Here is an 18,871-nt window from a genome sequence, read left to right as displayed (position 1 = left end):
CATTTATATAATAATATAGATAAAAAAAGAAATGTTCAAAAATGAGGAAATATGTTCTATCCTTAATGATTCTATTGTCTAAAAAGCACATAAAAAGGCAGATGGTAATTAATAAGGATGTTATCAGTTTTAGCTAGAAGTATTATACTCAACTGGCAATGAAGTGTAGTTAGTTCTATTCCTGTTGAATATTTTAGATTTATACACATTTGTTTAATTTAATGTCTTTTTAACTCAGATACATGTATAAGAAAATGGCTACTTGACTGGTTATTGCCACATAATAGGATTACCTGATCACAAAGAAGTCTAGCTACACCCAGAAACAATCTTCCTTTTTAAATGCCAATTTAAAAAAATTAAGGGACTCAAAAGAATTTTTTAAAGCATGCTTCAGATGTCCCCCTAAATAGGATTTTTAAAAACCAATAAGGGTCTCTGTTTCTGATAATGGAGGCCTAGGTAATTCAGATTAATGCTATTATAGGAAAAAAAAAACAAAACAAAAACTAAAAAACTAAAAATGTTGAATACGACATGTAAAACATCTCCTGGAAAGTTATGAGGACTTTCTAGGCCAAGATCTAGGAGAAGGTAAAAGCCAAGTGAAGCGATTCAAGGCCAGCTGACTTTGCTCTAAAGGCCCTTTGCTGACCTCAGAGAGACCTGGGATTAAAAAAAAAAAAAAAAGGTGTGGTTTTTGCAGCCTAAGGGAAAAAGGAGTATAAAAGTCATAACTAATACGCTTAGACCCTGAAGGGTTTTGCCCTCAAAGTAAGAGTGAATTAAAAACAAACGACATGTATTTGTAGCCCTGTATATCACTTGGACTATTCAGGAACCCTCAAACCTAGACATTGGATTAGGGTAGTCCTTGACTGGTAGTTACACCCAGAAACCTGGCAGAAGCAAACAAAAATTCTCTCTGGAAGAAGATATTCTGTGTCTTTGCCACAAATTATTTTACAAATAATTGTTTAAATGCAATTTACGGCACAGTCAACAATAATTAGCTTGAAAGAGACTATAAAAGATATAAGAGAAGCAAATAGCAGAAACACAACAATTAGAAACAATCCACAAAGATTTCAAATATGGACTAATCGGACATAGACTATAAAATAACAATTATTTCCATGTTCAAAGGCAAAATAAAAGCTTGAAAATTTTGTAGAGGACTAGAAGCCATAAAAACATGGCATAGTAATTTAGAAGTAAAGTCTAAAACTAGAAAAATACAAAAATTCAAAGTACAATTGTCATGGTTTAACAACATATTAGATACATATGAAAAGTGACTAGTGAACTAAAAATTGGATGAAAAGACATTATCAAGAATGTTTCAAGTGTAGAAAAAAATTAAAAATATAGATGAGTGGGTAAGAAACACAGAAGATACAAAGGAGAGGTGTTAATATAAATTTAATTGATACTTAAAAAGTAAAGAAAAGAATGGATCAGAGGAAATATTAGAAGAGAAAGTACATAAGAATTTTCCTTAAACTTAAAATACAATAGACTTTATGGTGTTTGACACCAGTGGGTTCCACCTTAACTACTATGTTTACTGTTTTTGAAGAAAATATTACCTGACAATTATGATGGTTTATTAGTCATAAATAATAAGATAGAATCATTATAAGCAAAGCAGAATCTGTTATAAAAACAAAATAAAAATAAATGAACAAATCCACAAAGTAGACTCAGAAGTGTTGATTAAAAGTTATTAAGTTTGAGCTAATAAGTGAAAGAGAACACTGTAAAAAAAAACCAAAAACCAAAAACCAAAAAACAAAAAAACCCACACACACAACAAAGAAAACACATTTTGGCTCCTGATCTTATAAGAAGTCAAAAAGAAAAGATCAGTTAATTTCAGAAATCACATAGGGTTCACTCTTTAACCAAAATTCGCTATGAGAAATTAACGAAAGCACAAACAAAAATTCATTAACAATAATAAAATCCATCTATTTAGAAGTTTTAAAACACACTGTTAGAATACTTCTTGGATCAAAGGGGAATTCCTTATTGGAAAAAAAACCACTTTAAATAAAATAATAAAAGTAGCCTAGGTTAAAGTATCAAAACCTGTGGAATGGATCTCAAGTTGCACTCAAAAGGCATTTATATTGAGTATGTATTAGCAATTATAAGATTAAAAAGAAAAATATTTGAACATCTGGGTAGAAGAGAAAGTAAAAGGAAAGAATTTAAAAATATGAGCCGAAATTAATGATGTAACGCAAAAAAAGTAGACAATAAAGACTCAAAGGCAGATTATTTTGAAAAACAGAAAGGTAACTAATACTTCTTTGCACCCAAATTGAGGTACAGTATGTTGCTATTCACTTTACGTATTTTTCTGATTCAACCTTCCCAACACTCTTCAGATAGATAATACACTAAAATCACTCTATGTTAACTTTCTAATAACAGGCAAAATCTACTTACAAAGAAATAGTTCAGAAAATTAACTCCTAACATTCAGAAAAGTGGTTTTAAAAACAAGTTGGACTTTTTATTAGTATACAAAATAATTGTATGAAATCACAGGTTCCTTAAGAATAGAAATGTACAAAAGTAGAAAATCTAGAATAAGCAACTATAAATTTCCTACCAGTAAAGATCAAATAACTGTCCCCAGCTACCACGTCCAAATGTGAAATGGTGAAGAATACCTTAAAATCAGATAAACTAAATAGAAAACAATGATATATTTGAGTTCATTTGAATTTTTCTCAAGTATTCAAAGAATAAAGAAAAAAGATGCATAATTCAAAGATGTACTTTTTTCACAGGCAATTATTATTCATTTGTAGATTAATCCTACTTACATCATCAGACTTGCATTTTTCCCTGTGAGAATATACAGTCCACTCCAAAAGCATATTTACTGGTTTGGTCAAAAGCCCAGAGGTTTCGTTTCCTGACCAGAAGATTTCAAGGAGAATTGCCTTTCCTGTTATTTTCAGACTCTGAGAATCTGACCAGTCATACAACCTAATGGAAATATGAACAAAAAACATGTCTTTATGCCTAATTGGCCACTATAGTTATTAGACATAGCTTGTCATAAAACAAATTCTAGCAATTTCTGAATATAGAAAGGTCATGATACATAAAGGACGAAGTATTAAAAATGTCCTGAGTTCAATATAATCACCAACAAGACAGTACACTAACTTCAAGTTGTAGTACATACACAAACTTATCATGAATATTAGATTCAGTGTTAAAATCTAGTGTAGCTTTTTACTTAAGCACTCAATGATTAAAGAATTTAAAAATGCATAAATCTTGAAAAATAAAAATACTCTTACTGATCCGAATGCATAAGTTAGTGAAAAATAAAAAATGTGAACTAAGAAACATAGAAAGTATGTAAACATTTACTGCCACTGAAGGACTATGTTCAGAAATGTGTTTAAAAATAAATCCATTTTAAACCAGAAAACTAGGTAATTAAAAAAATTTATGTATATAAATGATTAGAAAAATGGTACATAAAATATAAATATAGAAAAATGGTGGTGCTTTTTTGCAATTAAAACTTACTTTTGACTCAGATGTCGCACTTCACTTTCAATTAAATTAAAAAAAAATTTGAGCAGTGTCAGGTGGAGCATCTTTGAGCCAGTAATATTTTCCGAAATTTGGTGACAAAAACTTTCATTGAAAAGGCAAGACCTGAAAAACATGAACCCAACAAAAATATAATGTATTGAGTAATTTTTGGACAAAGTATGTTTTTAGAGTATTACTGGAATTTTAACAAAATTTGCTTCAACAAAATATAATTTTATTATTTTCTTTCTTTAAAAATTAAACCATGTCAAATATCTCATGATACTGAATTTTTAATAATATAGAACTAACTTCTCTATTTTTCAGTGATTATAATGTTTAACAACCATCTGGTATTCTTTCTTTGTACTCTTTATATTACTAGTAAAGAATAATAAAACAACGAATTTCATTAAACCTTTTTGACTCAGATGACCAATTTATAATGCTCTCCATAACCATTCTCTTATTTGGGATAATTTTTTTCACTGTTTAGAGAAATGAAGTTCATTTAGGGCTATCTTTTAGTTTTAAAAGTTCGGTATTTATTTTCTTTGCATCTTTACGGTAGTCTTGTCCTACAGAACTTTCTACGATGACTGGAATGTTCTATTGAAATGTGACTTGTGCAAACTGAGGACTTGAATTTTTATTTAATTGTAATGAAATTTAAATAGTCACACGGATTAGTGGCTACTGGGTTGGACAGCACGGTTCTACAGCTTTTTTTTTAAAGAGAACATAAGATTAACTTAGAATTCTAGAGCTGAGAGAGAGTCTAGGCAGTGAGATCTCTTACAATTTTCTTCCAACTTTATTACCAATTATATTAACAATATACTTGTTACTTTCTACAAATCTCTACCTTTCCCATCTTCTTTTTGAATACCACATTCTCAGGTTAGGAAGGTCCTTAATAACTATTAAACAATTAACCCTCAAATCTGTTCCAGTTATTCAGTTTATCTGAAAACTGTCAGAGATGGATACCATAACTTTTTCCTTTTTAAAAAAAACGTATACTATAAAACATTTCAAATATATTCAAAAGTAAACTAATAGGAATATCTATATTCCTATCATTTTCCTAGTGCTTCCCCTTTAATCACCAATAAACCCAATTATTTTGAAACAAAATCTAGATATTTAAAAAAAATCCACTTTTTAGAGGTCCAAATTCCATTTCCTAGAGCTTCAATTAATTCGTCTAAACATTTGTTAAGCACTTACTATGCCCCAGACATTATATTAAGCACGAAGATAGATATGTTTTAAACTATCTACTCTTGAGAAAGTCAAAGGCTGATGTGAGTAGCTTAAAGGCAAGAATTAGGAAGTGGTATCGAATTGCATTTAAAGCAATAGTAGGAGTTGGGGAGAGATTTTTAGGGTGGCCGGAAGGAAGGTATATTTAGGCAGAGACATAAGAGCAACATAAGAGCAAAGGCATAGGAAAAGAAAATAGTTCAGTCACTGGGTACTTGTAGGAAAATGATGAAGATGAGAATGGAGACGCAGGGAGGCTAAATCATGAATGGTCTTACATGTTTTGCTAAAGAATTTAAACTGTTTTCTATAGGTGAAGTGTGGGTTAATGAAGGACTTTAGAAAATGACAAGATCACTTTGGAAAAAGTATACTAAGGTACTTTTTTGGAAGATAAAGGAAAAAAAGTAAAATCAAGATCAATAAAGCAAGTATTGCAATAGTTTACATAAGAAACAATGAATGCTTTTAAATAAAGATCAATGACAGTGAAGAAAGAAACAGATGTGGAAATTAGGATGTCCGCTACATAAACTATATATCCATATCCTATACCTACGCTGGGCTAGAACTGTTGTGTTAGAATTGTGTTTACATTCAGTCACCTTCGAAATGCAGGAACTTTTTTTTATCTTACCTCTGAAATGCAGCATAGCGCCTGACTCCCAGTGATTACTCAAATATTTGTTGAAAGAATAAATAAATGCATGCTAGTTAGCTGATTAGTTCACTTCAAATATATCACAACTAAGATGGTAGGTGAATCTTTATGACCTCAAATTTATAACCAAAAAGGTTTATTAGCCTTTGCCTGGCTAGTCAAGTATTCTTTCTCTCCCTACTATAGACTGCTTAAAACTGAATAGTTGGATAAAAAGAAATTACTTTCCAGGCAAGGAAGGGCTATCGGGTACACAGAGCTATTAGAGAAGGGAGAAATGATCAGTTCTGCTGAGGAGAAAGGAGAAATAGGAAGGATTTCCAAAGAAGGTAACATTGGGAAAACAAAAGAAGCATCTAGGCAGATGACAGCATATGCAGAGGCATGAAAGAGATGACATATTTAGAAAACATTAAGTTCAGTTTCAAAATTCAAATTTCTAGCTGAAAAAATGTAACAGACACACTAAAATAGATATTAAAAACAGTTACAAATTTTTATACTTTTGATGATCAAAGTTTGATGATATCCACAATATGCAAACTCAATGCTTTGTTCAAAAATAGAAATGAACAGCAATTTGGCTTATTGTGAATCCAATTTCATGTATTTATTAAACATTTATTTGTTAAATAATCTGATTGACAGAAATTACCCATTAGACTTGGCCTTTGATAAAAAGACATGGACTTCTTTCATCAGTATCTAAAAAACATCTAGCATAACAACTACTAGGTTAAATTTGGCATCCTCATGTGTGAAATCCCTTACCTGATAAGCACTTCTATTAGAGACCATGTTCCTTTCATACAAGTTGGACACTGAAACAACTCTAAGTAATATCTTGACATGGCTGAGGACTTCCAAGGAGGATGTAGGTGAAGAAGAGCTGACAATATATGAAAGTATCGACCAGAAAACGTATCTATGTTATCCTATTATTTAAAAATAAACAAAAAAAAAAACATTATAGCTAAAAGTAGTTTTACCAGCGAATTCAGTCTAAAATTATAACGACCCCAGCTTAACTTTCTTGTCAAATATATGTGTTTTGACAAAAAAGATAAGATAGAAGTATCATATTTAGCTAATTAAAAATAACAACAGAAAGAGGCACACTATAAGTACTTATTCACACATTAGATACTCCTAACTTTTGGGACTAACTTATATGAAATGTCCATTTCACTTTTCATTATAGTGAAATTAAGTTCCCAAATGACATTTGAAAGAACTAAAGGTAAGAAACTTTTCATGCTACATTTTTATTACCAGCATTAGTCTGACATAACTTAAACCTGTTATTTCTTCAAATTGGCATCTTGATAAAGAATATGATTAGCAAACTACTTTTGAAAAGCTAACTGTTCCTATTGGTTTTCACAGTTTAAAGAGTATGTTATCTATCTACACTATAAATAAAAATGATTATTATCATTGTTCTAAAGGACTAATTTACCAAATAGCATTCTAGATCATCGTAGTCTAATTTTCATGTTGTATACTTCACTGCCATGGGGAAAAAAAAGATAAATTTTTCCCAAGAGATTATCATGGAAATTCTGAGAAAATAATAAGTTAAAAGCATTTATAGTGGTACCTGGTAAATAAGACAGAAAAGAAATGGTAATGAATAGGTATGCATTTCCTATTAAAATGAGGGGGAAAGTACTAAAAAGAGAAAAACTAAACATACAAAAAATTTAAAAAGTTCATATTTTAACGTTCTTTGAAAGACTGCTCTTACTTGTAGAATGTTCTCTAGAAGAGCATGAAGAAGGCATACAGGAGGGATATAATGTGCTTGCAAAGAGGAAAGTTCTTCAATCGCTTCTTTAAAAAACTGTCCTTCTATGAGGCTTTCAATTAAATTTAATACACTTCTGGGAAATTCAGCACTTTTAACCTAAGAAAGGAAAGATTCAATGACTCGAAGAAGATATGGATAAAATTCTGGGATCAAATCTTGAATTACTAAGGAGGCTTAATTTCCTCATCTATAAAATGAAGATAATTCCTGACCTCACAACTTTATAGGATTGTTATGTGGTTCGAAAAGATTAATTTACATAAAAGTTTACCAACTACAAGGCACTGCAAAAAATACACTATTGTTTTATTCATTATTCTCTGTTGCTTTAAATATTGAGGGGAAATACTACCTCTAGGAGAAACACTTTAGGAGGCATTTGCAAAGTCTGACTGATAATGAGCAAACTATGTCTATTTATACTCCAAGATGTCATCAAGCACTATCAATATCTGCAAAAAGTGTCAATTGCTATAACATCATAAAATCACTGAGAATGCATGTTAATATAACTTTCATGAGTTTCATGAAATATATTTCCCTTGTTCAAAATGTTTTTAACAATAAAAATAACTACTCTGACTAGTCAAGGATCAAAAATACTCTAAAAGATTATATGGAATAAAACAATCAATTTTAAAGGGATAAATAATTATATAAAGGAAATAATGTACTTTTGTAAATATTATATTGAAAAGTTCATCTAGAAGTAGTACTTATAAAAGCTATAAAATGTGAGAACAGGGATACAAAACTTTCCTGTGATGAGCATAAGGTAAGTTTTAAACTCTTATTAGTCTTTACTACTGTATAGAATTTTTTTGGGGGGGTGGGTAGAGCTCTGACAGGATATTATTTTTCTTTTTCATTTATAATTAGAGAAACTACATGTAAAATCTGATAGAAAACTGTTGTGTAAACAAAGTATTCCTTTTAATCAAAACAACTAAAAATAAAACTCGAAGCCTCTTTTTTAGCCCTGTCACCACCCTACATCAAGCTCCTTACCTCAACATTGTATACTGGTTGTTTATCTATTCTAATGCAGCTATATCTGATAGCCTACAAAACAGCAAACATATAATTAAAATTAAACATTTCTGGTTAAAAAAAAATACATTTCAGTTTACAAAGCATAAAACCCTGGCCAAACTTACAAAACAGATTCAGGAAGACATTAATAGCTATAACTGATCTGATACTCGTACTTGCTCAGATTATGGAGTTCCATCATTTTAAGGTAACGGTAATATCATGAGTACGAACATTCTCTATTTTCTCCTTTTAAATTAAAATAACTTAAAGGTAAAATCATATTCATTTTGAAGACCTGAAAAGGTCCACTGTCCTTAGTATTTTAATATAGGAATATAAAGGGGAGAATACTTTGTACAAGAGTCCATAGGAGAAAAATGCAGTCATGTTTTCTAACATGTAAAATCTTCCTCTATTGTTTTAAAATATATATAATTGTATATTCGTTTAAAATATTGTAGAAAAATATTTGCAACAAACAGAGATAATATTCTGATTATATTAAAAGATTTAGAAACAATGACATAAAACAACCTACTGAAAAAATAGAAAAAGAATATAAATGATCAATTGGCAGAGGAAGAAATACACAAACAGCAAGTGAAGATATAAAATATGCTCAAACTTGTTAATAGAACAAATACAAATTAAAACAAACAATGATATAGCTTTGGCTTCCACTTAGGATGTAGAAAGCTAGAAAGAGAGCTCTTCGCTAAAGCCCAGGGCCTCAAGGTCTGCCTAAGCCTGAGGCTGAGCCAGGACATCACAAAAAGGGATCCTTTAGCCCTCATTTTCCATTATCAGGCTAGCAAGCATCCAGAAACAAGTTATAGCAGTCTGTAAACACATAATTTATCCGTAACATCATGGAGGTATAAATAGAAAATTCAAGATATTTATTAAATGCTCAAATACTTTACTGCTCATAACAAATTAATGAACTAATTATTTTAAGACATATTAAACATGAGTCATTATTATTACTATTATTATGTTTTGGCTATACTTAAGAATTGGAAATAAGATCTTTAGTATGTCAAGCTCTACCTGAGCTCTATATATGTGCTTCCTTAAGGCATTTTTTATTTCAAAAATATCCACATCTGTCCTGATATCCTTGGTTTTTAATTCTTTGGCATGATCAGCAAAAACAGAATTCTTCATTTCTTTCTGCATACACATAAAAGTACTTTAGATAGTGTACTAGATATATTATCAACAAAAATGATAAATAGCACAATGGACAATATAATGCAAGAACACATTCATACAGTGTTAAGCACAGCAACAATCCTTACAATCATATAAAGATTATATAATTAAAAAAACACATAAATATGTAAAGTTTTACCTGATATTTACATATATACTTTCTTAGGGTACTTTTCATTTTAGCCTATTCCAAATCTTTCCTAGAATCTCTATTTTTCTTTGTTGTCATGTTCACACAAAACATGACCCACTATTTATTTACCCTTATTACTTTTTGAAAGATCCTCCTGAATATATGTATATAAAGATGCTGTGATTTAAACTGTAAGATAAGGTTATATTTTGTAAAAGTTAATTCAAGAAAGACTCCATTTAAAAGACAAACTACCTTATTAAAAATGGTCTGTATTGTACCAAGAAAGATAAAAACTAAAATTCAGATTAGAATGTGTTAGCCAATTAAGTCACATGTAGTCTTAAGATGGTTTTCATTTTGAGAATTTTAGCCTCTTTTCAAAATCTTTTTTTTTTCTTTTTTGTTACATTCAGGCAAAACAAAATATTATTTGAATATCCTGGTTATTAACTCAAATTTCTTTGTCTACATATGTAAAAATATTTTCATTGTGAATGAAAGTCAATCATAACATTAATTATGACTATCACGCCAGATCAACTGAAGAAGGTATTTTTCAGAAGATATGCAGGTTATATTTAACACAGCAAGCAATCATAAAAATCAGATTATATCTGTCTAGATTATATTAGGGAAGAGTCAGAAAAAATGAAAACTGTTTATCTTAGCTTTACCTGATCTCTATATGTGTGCTCTCTTAAAGTACTTTTAATTCTGTCATGTCCGACATCCTTCCTGGATTCTCTTTTTTTGCATTTTTTCCTCAAAGTATAACTCCTTTGAATCTCGTCATCATTTTTCTTAATTTCCTTCTATATGAATTTAGAACACAAACAAATCTCAACATGAATTATACGTTATAAAATCAAGATAAATTCAGAAAAAGTTTGACTTATTACACAATTAAAAAATGAACAAACTCCCTGTCAAGATGGCAATGTACGAAAATGCTGTGCTCACCTCCTCCCATGACCACATAAAATATTACTACTAAGTTATAGAATAACCACCCCTGAGAACCATCTCAGGACTAGCTGAACAGAACTCTCTAAAACTAAAGATACAAAAAAGAAGCAATGATGAGACTGGTAGGAGAGGCAGACACTGGTCCCATATCCACGTGTGGTGGTTAAGAATTGGGAAGGATATCTCAGCTGCAGAAGTCTTTCCTAAGAAGTGAGGGGCTCAGGCCCACACAGGGCTCCTCAGGCAAGAGCACCAGTGCAACATCGGGCTGAGAAAATCAGAAGAGATTCCATCCAAGTGAAACAGAAGGCTACTGGAGACCCAGGTGTCCTCTTGAAGGGGCCAAGCACAGACTCTTTTGCTTACAAACACTCACCCTAAGCTCCAAGGAAGGGACAGCAGCTCAAAATGCATCATGGACATACAGGGAAGAACTCCACTATCTGGCTTTTAGGGCAAGGGAGGGAGCAGCAGCTCTCTCCAGAACAGAAGTGGTAGCAGGCATCTTTGTTGTTTTGTTGAACCCTCCCGCTACCCAGTATGCAGGCACAGGTAGGCACCAAAGCTGAGTATCAACCTGGCTACCACCACTCATCCCACCCTGTTGATTCCTGTAGACACAACCTCACACAACTCCTACCCAGGCTGAACCTCTTTCAGGAGCTGTTCATCACAAAACAGCCAGGCCTGGTCCATGCTGCAGCCTTTACTAAAATCTCCCAAAGGTCCACAAACCCCAAATAAACAGCAGCTGGCCTTAGCATATCCTGAACTTCTTGCTATGTGGCCCCAAGATAAGCACTAGTGGCAGGTGACCTTGGTTCAAGGCATAGCCTCTCCCCGGCCCCTCCAAGCCCTGTTAGGTGGCAACAAACTGCAGATCACTTTGTAGCTCCTACCAGGTGGCCCTAGGCTGGACACAAGCAGCAGCTAATCTTGGCCTGCATCAGAGTCCCTCTAAAGAGGCCCCAGAACCAACACACCTGGTGGCTGGCCTCAGACCACATCAGAATACCACTCAGTTAGTACCACAGATGACATATTCGAAGGCTGGACTCAGTGGGCACGAGAACTCCACTAAAGCAAATCCTACTCTACAGGATAAGCTGTAGTCTGCTATAGTCACAACCAATCTTCACAGCCAGTCAGCCAACAACAAAGCTCAACTGCAACAAGAGAATACACACAACCCATATAAGAGCCACCCATAGAGTACCTGGCTCAGGTAACCAGAGAGACTGTGCTGGGCCCCATTGGACATCTACTATGTAAGGCTACCCTGCCAAGACTGGGATAGATAGAGATCTACCTACTACAAAGAAACAAACACGGGGGCGGGGCAGCCAAAATGAGGAGACAGAAAACAAACAAACAAACAAAAAACACGTCCCAAATGAAAGAACGGGACAAAAATCCAGAATAAGAACTAAATGAAACAGACACAAGCAATGTACCACATACAGACTTCAAAACACTGGTTATAAAGATGTTCAATGAATTTAGGGGAAGAATAGATGAACTCAGAACAAGGAGACAGAAACCGTAAAAAAAAGAAAATCAGAAATGAAGAGCAGATTAGATGCTATCAGCAGCACAGTAAATGAAGCAGAGGACTGAATTAGAGATTTGGAAGACAAATGTAATGAAAAACAGCCAATCGAAATAGCAAAGATAAAGAAAGAATAAAAAAAAAAATGAGGATAGTTTAAGGGACCTCCGGAGTACTGGAAGGAGAAGAGAGAGTACAATAAATTGAAAAACTTTTTGAAAAAATACTGATGGAAAACTTCTCTAACCTGGCAAAGGAAATAAACATACAAGCCCAGAAAGCACAGAGTTCTAACCAAGATGAAACCAAAGAGGCCCACATCAATACGCATCACAAATAAAATGTCAAAGGTTGAAAACAAAGAGAGAATCTTAAAATCAGCAAGAGAAAAGAAGTTAGTTACCCACAAAAGAGCTTCTATAAGACTGTCAGCTGATTTCTCAACAGAAACTTTGCAAGTCAGGAAGGAGTGACAAAATATTCAAAGTGATAAAAAGCAAGGACCAATCAAGATTACTCTATCCAACAAAGCTATCATTTAGAATCAAAGGGCAGATAAAGAGCCTCCCAGACAAGAAAAAGCTAAAAGGGTTCATCAACACCAAACCAGTATTATAAGAAATGTTAAAGGGACTTCTTTAAGAAAGAGAAAAAAAAATAAAAAGATCGAAAATATGAATAAGAAAATGGAAATAACGACATACCCATCAAAAACTACTTGAAATGTAAATGGATTAAATGCTCTAATCAAAAGACATAGGGTGGCTGAATGGATAAAAAAGCAAGACCCTTACATGCTGCCTACAAGAAACCCACTTTACATCAAAAGACACACACGGACTGAAATTAAAGGAATGAAAAAGATATTTCACGCAAATGGAAACGAAAAGAAAAACTGGGGTACCAATATTTATATCAGATAAAATAAACTTAAAAAAAGACTATAATAAGAGACAAAAAAGGACATTTCATGATAAAGGAATCAATCCAAGAAGAGGATAAAACCCTCGTAAACTTTTACACACCCAATGTAGCAGCACCTAAATATATAAAGCAAATATTGATGAATATAAAGGGAGAGATCAACAGTAATACAGTAATAGTAGAGGATTTAAACACCCCACTGACACCAATGAATAGATCATCCAGACATAAAATGAACAAGGAAACAAGAGCCTTAAATGACACATTAGATCATATGGATTTAATTAAAATTGTTAAAACATTTCACCTCAAAGCAGCAGAATATACATTCTTTTCAAGCGCACATGGAACATTTTCCAGGAGAGATGACATGTTAGGCCATTAAACAAGTCTCAATAAATTTAGGAAGATTAAAATCACATCAAGCATCTTCTTTGATCACAATGGTCATAACTAGATATCAATTACAAGAAGAAAACTGAAAAATACACAAACATATGGAGGTTAAATAACATGCTACTAAATGATGCATAGTTTAAGGACAAGATCAAAGAAGAAATCCAAAGATACTTTGAAACAAATGAAAAATGAAAACAAAATGACCCAAAATCTATGGGATACAGCCAAGTTAGTTCTAAGAGGGAAATTCATGGCAATACAGGCCTACCTCAAGAAACAAGAAAAACTTCAAACAATCTATCCTTATACCTAAAGTAGCTAGAAAAAGAACAAAGTCCAAAGTGAGTAGAAAGAAGGAAATAATAAAGATCAGAACAAAATAGAGTCTAAAAATAGGGTACTAGACTAATGGGGGTGATCACTTCCTATGTTATATAAATGTCTAATCACTAGCTGTACACATGAAACTAATATATTGAATGTCAACTGTATTTAAAAATAAAAACAAAAAAGTTATATATAACAGGAAATCTTATTCACTGTTAGAGGGGGTATACATATATTAATAAAATATTTTGGAAATCAGTTTGGTATTACTCAGTACAACTGAACATGCACAGTCCTTATGGCAGTAATTCCACTCCTAGGAATATATCCTGAACCAGAGAAACTCCTGAACATGTGCACCAAGAGTAATGTATGAACATGTTCACACTGTCATGGCAGAAATGTTCATAACTGCAAAAATCAACCAATCAATAAAACATAAACCAACATAAAGAAATATATAATCATGAAACAATGGAACATTATATACACCAGAAAAAAAAGCAAGTCACAAAAGACTATAATACCATGAATTACAAAAGTTCATAAATAGGTAAAACTACAGGGATACACTATTAAGGAGGGGTCCCCCAGGCTGTGGCCCGTTAGGAACCAGGCTGCACAGCAGGAGGTGAGCGAAGCTTCATCTGCTCCTCAGTGCTAGTCTAGCATCACTGCCTCAGCTCCACCTCAGATAACCAAGCATTAGATTCTCATAGAAGCACCGGTCCCTGGTACCAAAAAGGTTGGCGATCACTGCTGTTAAGGATACGTATTATTAGAGATACATACATTGTTAGTAAAATTACAACAAAAAACAAGAAAATAATTAAAGTAAATGTTAAGACAGAGGTTACCTTAGAGGAAGAAGAGAAAGTAATAGTTTGGAAATAACATTCATGGGGTGTTAAAAAAATGAGAATGCTCTATTTCTTAACCTAAGTGGTGAGTATATAACACTCGTTTTTTAATTCTTTAAAAAAATTGTACGCAAATGCTTTATAACACTTTCGTACATATAATTAAATAACCATTTCATAAATGACATACTTGGTAAATTTAGAAGAGCTATAAAATATAAATTATTTTTAATTTGGAAAATCTTACCTGATTTCCATATGTGTGCCTTCCTAAGGCATTTCTCATTTTAATAAATTTCAAATCTTTACTGGAATCTCTGAATTTTTCTTTTTTGTGGTGTTCAGTGAAAATAGAAGTAACATTAACATCTTCATCAAGATTTTGCATTTTTTTCTGCATGTTTGTAAAAATATTTTAATTGGTCTGTGGATTAACCATAGCTTCAACATAACCAATTCAATTCACAACAGAAAAACTCACTGAGGAAGGTAGGTTTTATAAAACATAAATAATGAGATTAAATATAGTAAAGAGCCTTGTAGTTATATTACATAAAACTTTTTTATAGGACATAGGTATAATATTAAACAGAGAAAAAAGTATCACAAACCATATTATTTATTCATTATACTAAGAAACTTATTTTTAAAACTAGAAATTTCTACTAGAGAATTTCTAAATTTCTGAATTTCTAAAAAGAACTCAAGATGTATATAAAGTGTATTTTTGTTTCTATATCTTTCATGAAATCTCCTTTTATTTTTTCTATGTTAAATAAAACTAAATTTAATAACTCCATTATTCCTTACTGAATTAAAAAAAATATATTATACCGTGGTCTACAAAGCCTATTTCAACAGATACATCAATTTAAAAAGCCTCTTATTAAGACCATGTACACGTAGCTAATTATAGAAAGTCGTCTTATAAGTCACATAGGAAAAGCCAGGAAAAAACTGCAAAAATACTGTAAGCTCTTGAAAAGTTTTATCTAACCTCTCCATATATAATTTCTTAAGATACTGTTCAGTTAAGAAGTTCCAAATTGTTTTTAAAATTCTTTGTGAAATTGTTGACAGGTGCAGTAAAAACAATTTTTAATTTCTAGTTGCATTTAAAAATATTTTAGTTTAGACCAATTAATAATTGCTAGGCTAATGATTTGGTAAATCAACTAAAGAATTTGCTTTATAAAACACAATATGAAACTGAACATAATTGAACATTAGCTTTTCCAGGGTAGAACAATGCTTTCTTTTGGTTGCTGCTGCTATTTGAAAAATTTTACTTGAGAGCCACGACATATGCTTTCTTAAGGTACTTTTCATTGCTCAACATCCTTCCTGTTTTTTGTTTTTCATATTTAGTCAAAACAAATCATCTGTGTCATTTTAAAAATTTTGTTCTATGAAGTAAAATACTTGAATTTAGACCATGAATTATGAATATACATATTGCTGACAGATAAGAACTCTTTATAAAACACACATATTAAACATACAGAAGAATTTTAATTACCATGTGTTGAAGATATAGTATATATTTGGAACTGTGTGTTTCTATATTCATATATACTTTATTTCAATAAGAGTCTCAAAACAGAGACACAGGGCAATATCCTACTATGCTCAAATCATTGATCATAAAACAGAGAGCTGGGTTTGAACACTTAGCTCTCTGATTCCAAAATCCATGTTATTGCCACCATACATTACCTCTCAAACAATTATGTATGAAAAAGAAACATGCATTTTTTAGCCTATAAAGCCTTACCTGGGTTCTACTTGTGGTCTCTCTGAAGGCATCTTTCATTTCAAGAAATGCCATATTTTTCCTGAAATCTCTGTTTTTTTCTTGATTGCTATACTTTGTCCAAACAGAATTGGTTTGGGAGTCTTCATCATTCTGAATTTCTTTCTGTATGTGTGTAAAAATGGTTTGGGCAATCAATTAAGTATAATTTTAATATACTGTCCTTATTATGGTATTCAACTTTATGATTGCAAAACTTTGGTAGTCAAACAAATAGGTAAAGTACACTTTCCAAAATCAAAAGTTGTTAAACACTGTCATATTCTTTCAAGGGAAAATTCATTACAACAAAGGTCCTGAATAATAATGATTTCTGTGTATTTCAAGAAAAGTTAATGTCTTGGTGGTCTAGGATTATTCCTTTTTATGAATAATCATGAACAAAATTATTTAATCCAGCCCCTATCCAAGTTAAAGTTACAATCTAGATAAAATATTTTCAGTTTATAGATAGATTACTTCTCAGGTTATTTTTCAGTCTTTTACTGATAAAACTTCTCATTTCAAGTACACTTTACTTTGGAAAAGAGGCTGAGGAATAGCTGTATTCACAGCTCTTATTTTACTCGAATAGCAATAAAATTAGCTTCCCCTAAATCTATTTCAAACACATACTTCTTTTGCCAAGAAATCCAAGCTGATTCATAAACCACACACCAATAATTTAAAAAATGTGTGTGTGTGTGTGTATTAATGTGTGTGTGTGTGTGTGTGTGTGTGTGTATTCCTAGGGGAGTTAAATGGGATAAAGAGTTGGGAGTAAAGATGAGTTCATGACATTTCCAAAAACATACTTATGAAAGGGTATTCAGAGATTCACTACCATTGTACAAAGAGACTGAAGAATCGCTGTCCTACAGAAAAATTACGATAAAAGTAAAAATGTGGTGAGGCCTATGGTGTGATCTTTGGTTCTCTTTCTCTTGTACTAAGCTTCACAAGTGAATATGAGAGCCTTTCAGCAGGCTGCATTCTTGCAGCCAGAGAATAATCCCTGAAAGTGGCTCGTTGAATTTCTTCAGTAACTCAGAAAAGTAAAATTGAAAACTCAGAAAAATGAAGATATTTCTTCCTTCTTTTTCCTGGCACCAAAGAAAGAATTACTCTAAATGTACAAACAACAGTTTCTGTTAAGGACAACTTGAAGGGGGATAAAATGAGTTTCTGGCTTTAAATTTCATATGGGTTGATAAGAGGGGGCTAAATCCTCAGCCCCAAATTGTCAAGAAATGTCTAAAATATAGGATGGATTAACCTCATATAAATTCCAGCTATACAAAATATGCAAAAGAACATACCATTATCATTAGCGATTACGCAAGAACATGTTTTCTAAACCTGAATATATTTACTCACGCATCTATTTCTAATACTATAAATGATCAGTGAATTAGAATGCATGGTATGAGCACTTCATATAAATTAACCAGTTAAAAGTCATAACCTGATAAATGGACTATGACATTTGGAAGACTTTTAAAATAAAATAACCTACATTCTATACAGCTAAACAAACGAACATACAATTTTCTCCAAACCACCAATACTTTCTCCAATTGGTTATTCTTATGAAATATATAGGAACTATTTTATTTATGTATATTCATTTCTTATTCCTTACTTTATATTTAATGTCAACTAGGTACTTTTGGTATACTGTATCAGGGTTTTGTCTCCTATGTGATCTAGGAAAAGAGAGCCATGTCTAGTCTATTTTATATAGTATAATGCTAAGTTCCAAACAGACGACCAAAAGCCTACTTATTCAGTAAATTATTGTGTTATCTAGGAGTCAGGAAGCACAATGTGGCAATGACTGTTAGCCTGGCTTCTGCTTCAGATGTTTAACCTGGTTCCTGTCTTAGACTGTGTATACCTATGTACTGGTCTCCAGGTCTTATTCCTTGATTTGCCATGGCATTGCCGCACAACTTGAATGAATTCATGAAGCTGGATGAAGAGCCAGAGAAGTAAAGAACAAGATTCTTTTGAGTGCCCCACAAGTTCTTAACTAGCATTTATGCCATAATTCTTAAATGATACCTCATATCCTATGATTGACTACTATGGTACTTGTTTTACAGCATCAAGTATTTTTACCCAGAAAGTGACCAGGTGAAAATCAAGGAAACCTAGTAATACCCAAAATGAGAGCAGGAAAGGGAGATCTGAGGAGAGAAGCCTTAAAATTTATTGAGAGCATGGCCTTAAATTTTTGATCTGACACAGCTGTGGAATTGTGGGCAAATTATTTAATGTGATTGTACTAATTTTGCCACCGTAAAAGGGGGCCATTATACATACCACACTGAAACATGAGATTTAAAATAAGATTAAGCATTG

At 32.2% G+C, this 18,871-nt stretch overlaps 1 protein-coding gene across 4 annotated transcripts in view; it reads right to left on the bottom strand.

The window, feature by feature from the left end:
• The window catches only part of SLF1 (SMC5/6 complex localization factor 1), a 64,684-nt gene that overhangs the window by 19,793 nt on the left and 26,020 nt on the right, over positions 1 to 18,871 (bottom strand). For 2 of the 4 annotated variants that reach the window (XM_039875088.1, XM_039875089.1), the window contains exons 6-14: positions 16,490 to 16,633; positions 14,963 to 15,109; positions 10,365 to 10,502; positions 9,390 to 9,512; positions 8,313 to 8,366; positions 7,242 to 7,400; positions 6,266 to 6,429; positions 3,559 to 3,690; positions 2,838 to 3,003 (exon numbers count right to left, since the gene is read on the bottom strand). In XM_039875088.1, the coding sequence (XP_039731022.1) occupies positions 2,838 to 3,003; positions 3,559 to 3,690; positions 6,266 to 6,429; positions 7,242 to 7,400; positions 8,313 to 8,366; positions 9,390 to 9,512; positions 10,365 to 10,502; positions 14,963 to 15,109; positions 16,490 to 16,633 (1,227 nt within the window). The remainder of the gene's footprint in view (positions 1 to 2,837; positions 3,004 to 3,558; positions 3,691 to 6,265; positions 6,430 to 7,241; positions 7,401 to 8,312; positions 8,367 to 9,389; positions 9,513 to 10,364; positions 10,503 to 14,962; positions 15,110 to 16,489; positions 16,634 to 18,871) is intronic. The other 2 variants (XM_039875092.1, XM_039875090.1) reach the window with 2 other exon arrangements.

Source organism: Pteropus medius, unplaced genomic scaffold (genome assembly GCF_902729225.1).
Source record: "Pteropus medius unplaced genomic scaffold, Ma_sr-lr_union100, whole genome shotgun sequence".
In the NCBI taxonomy this organism is placed as follows: Eukaryota; Metazoa; Chordata; class Mammalia; order Chiroptera; family Pteropodidae; genus Pteropus; species Pteropus medius.
Note: the sequence above shows the minus strand (reverse complement) of the source record. Positions and strands in the feature narration are given on the sequence as shown.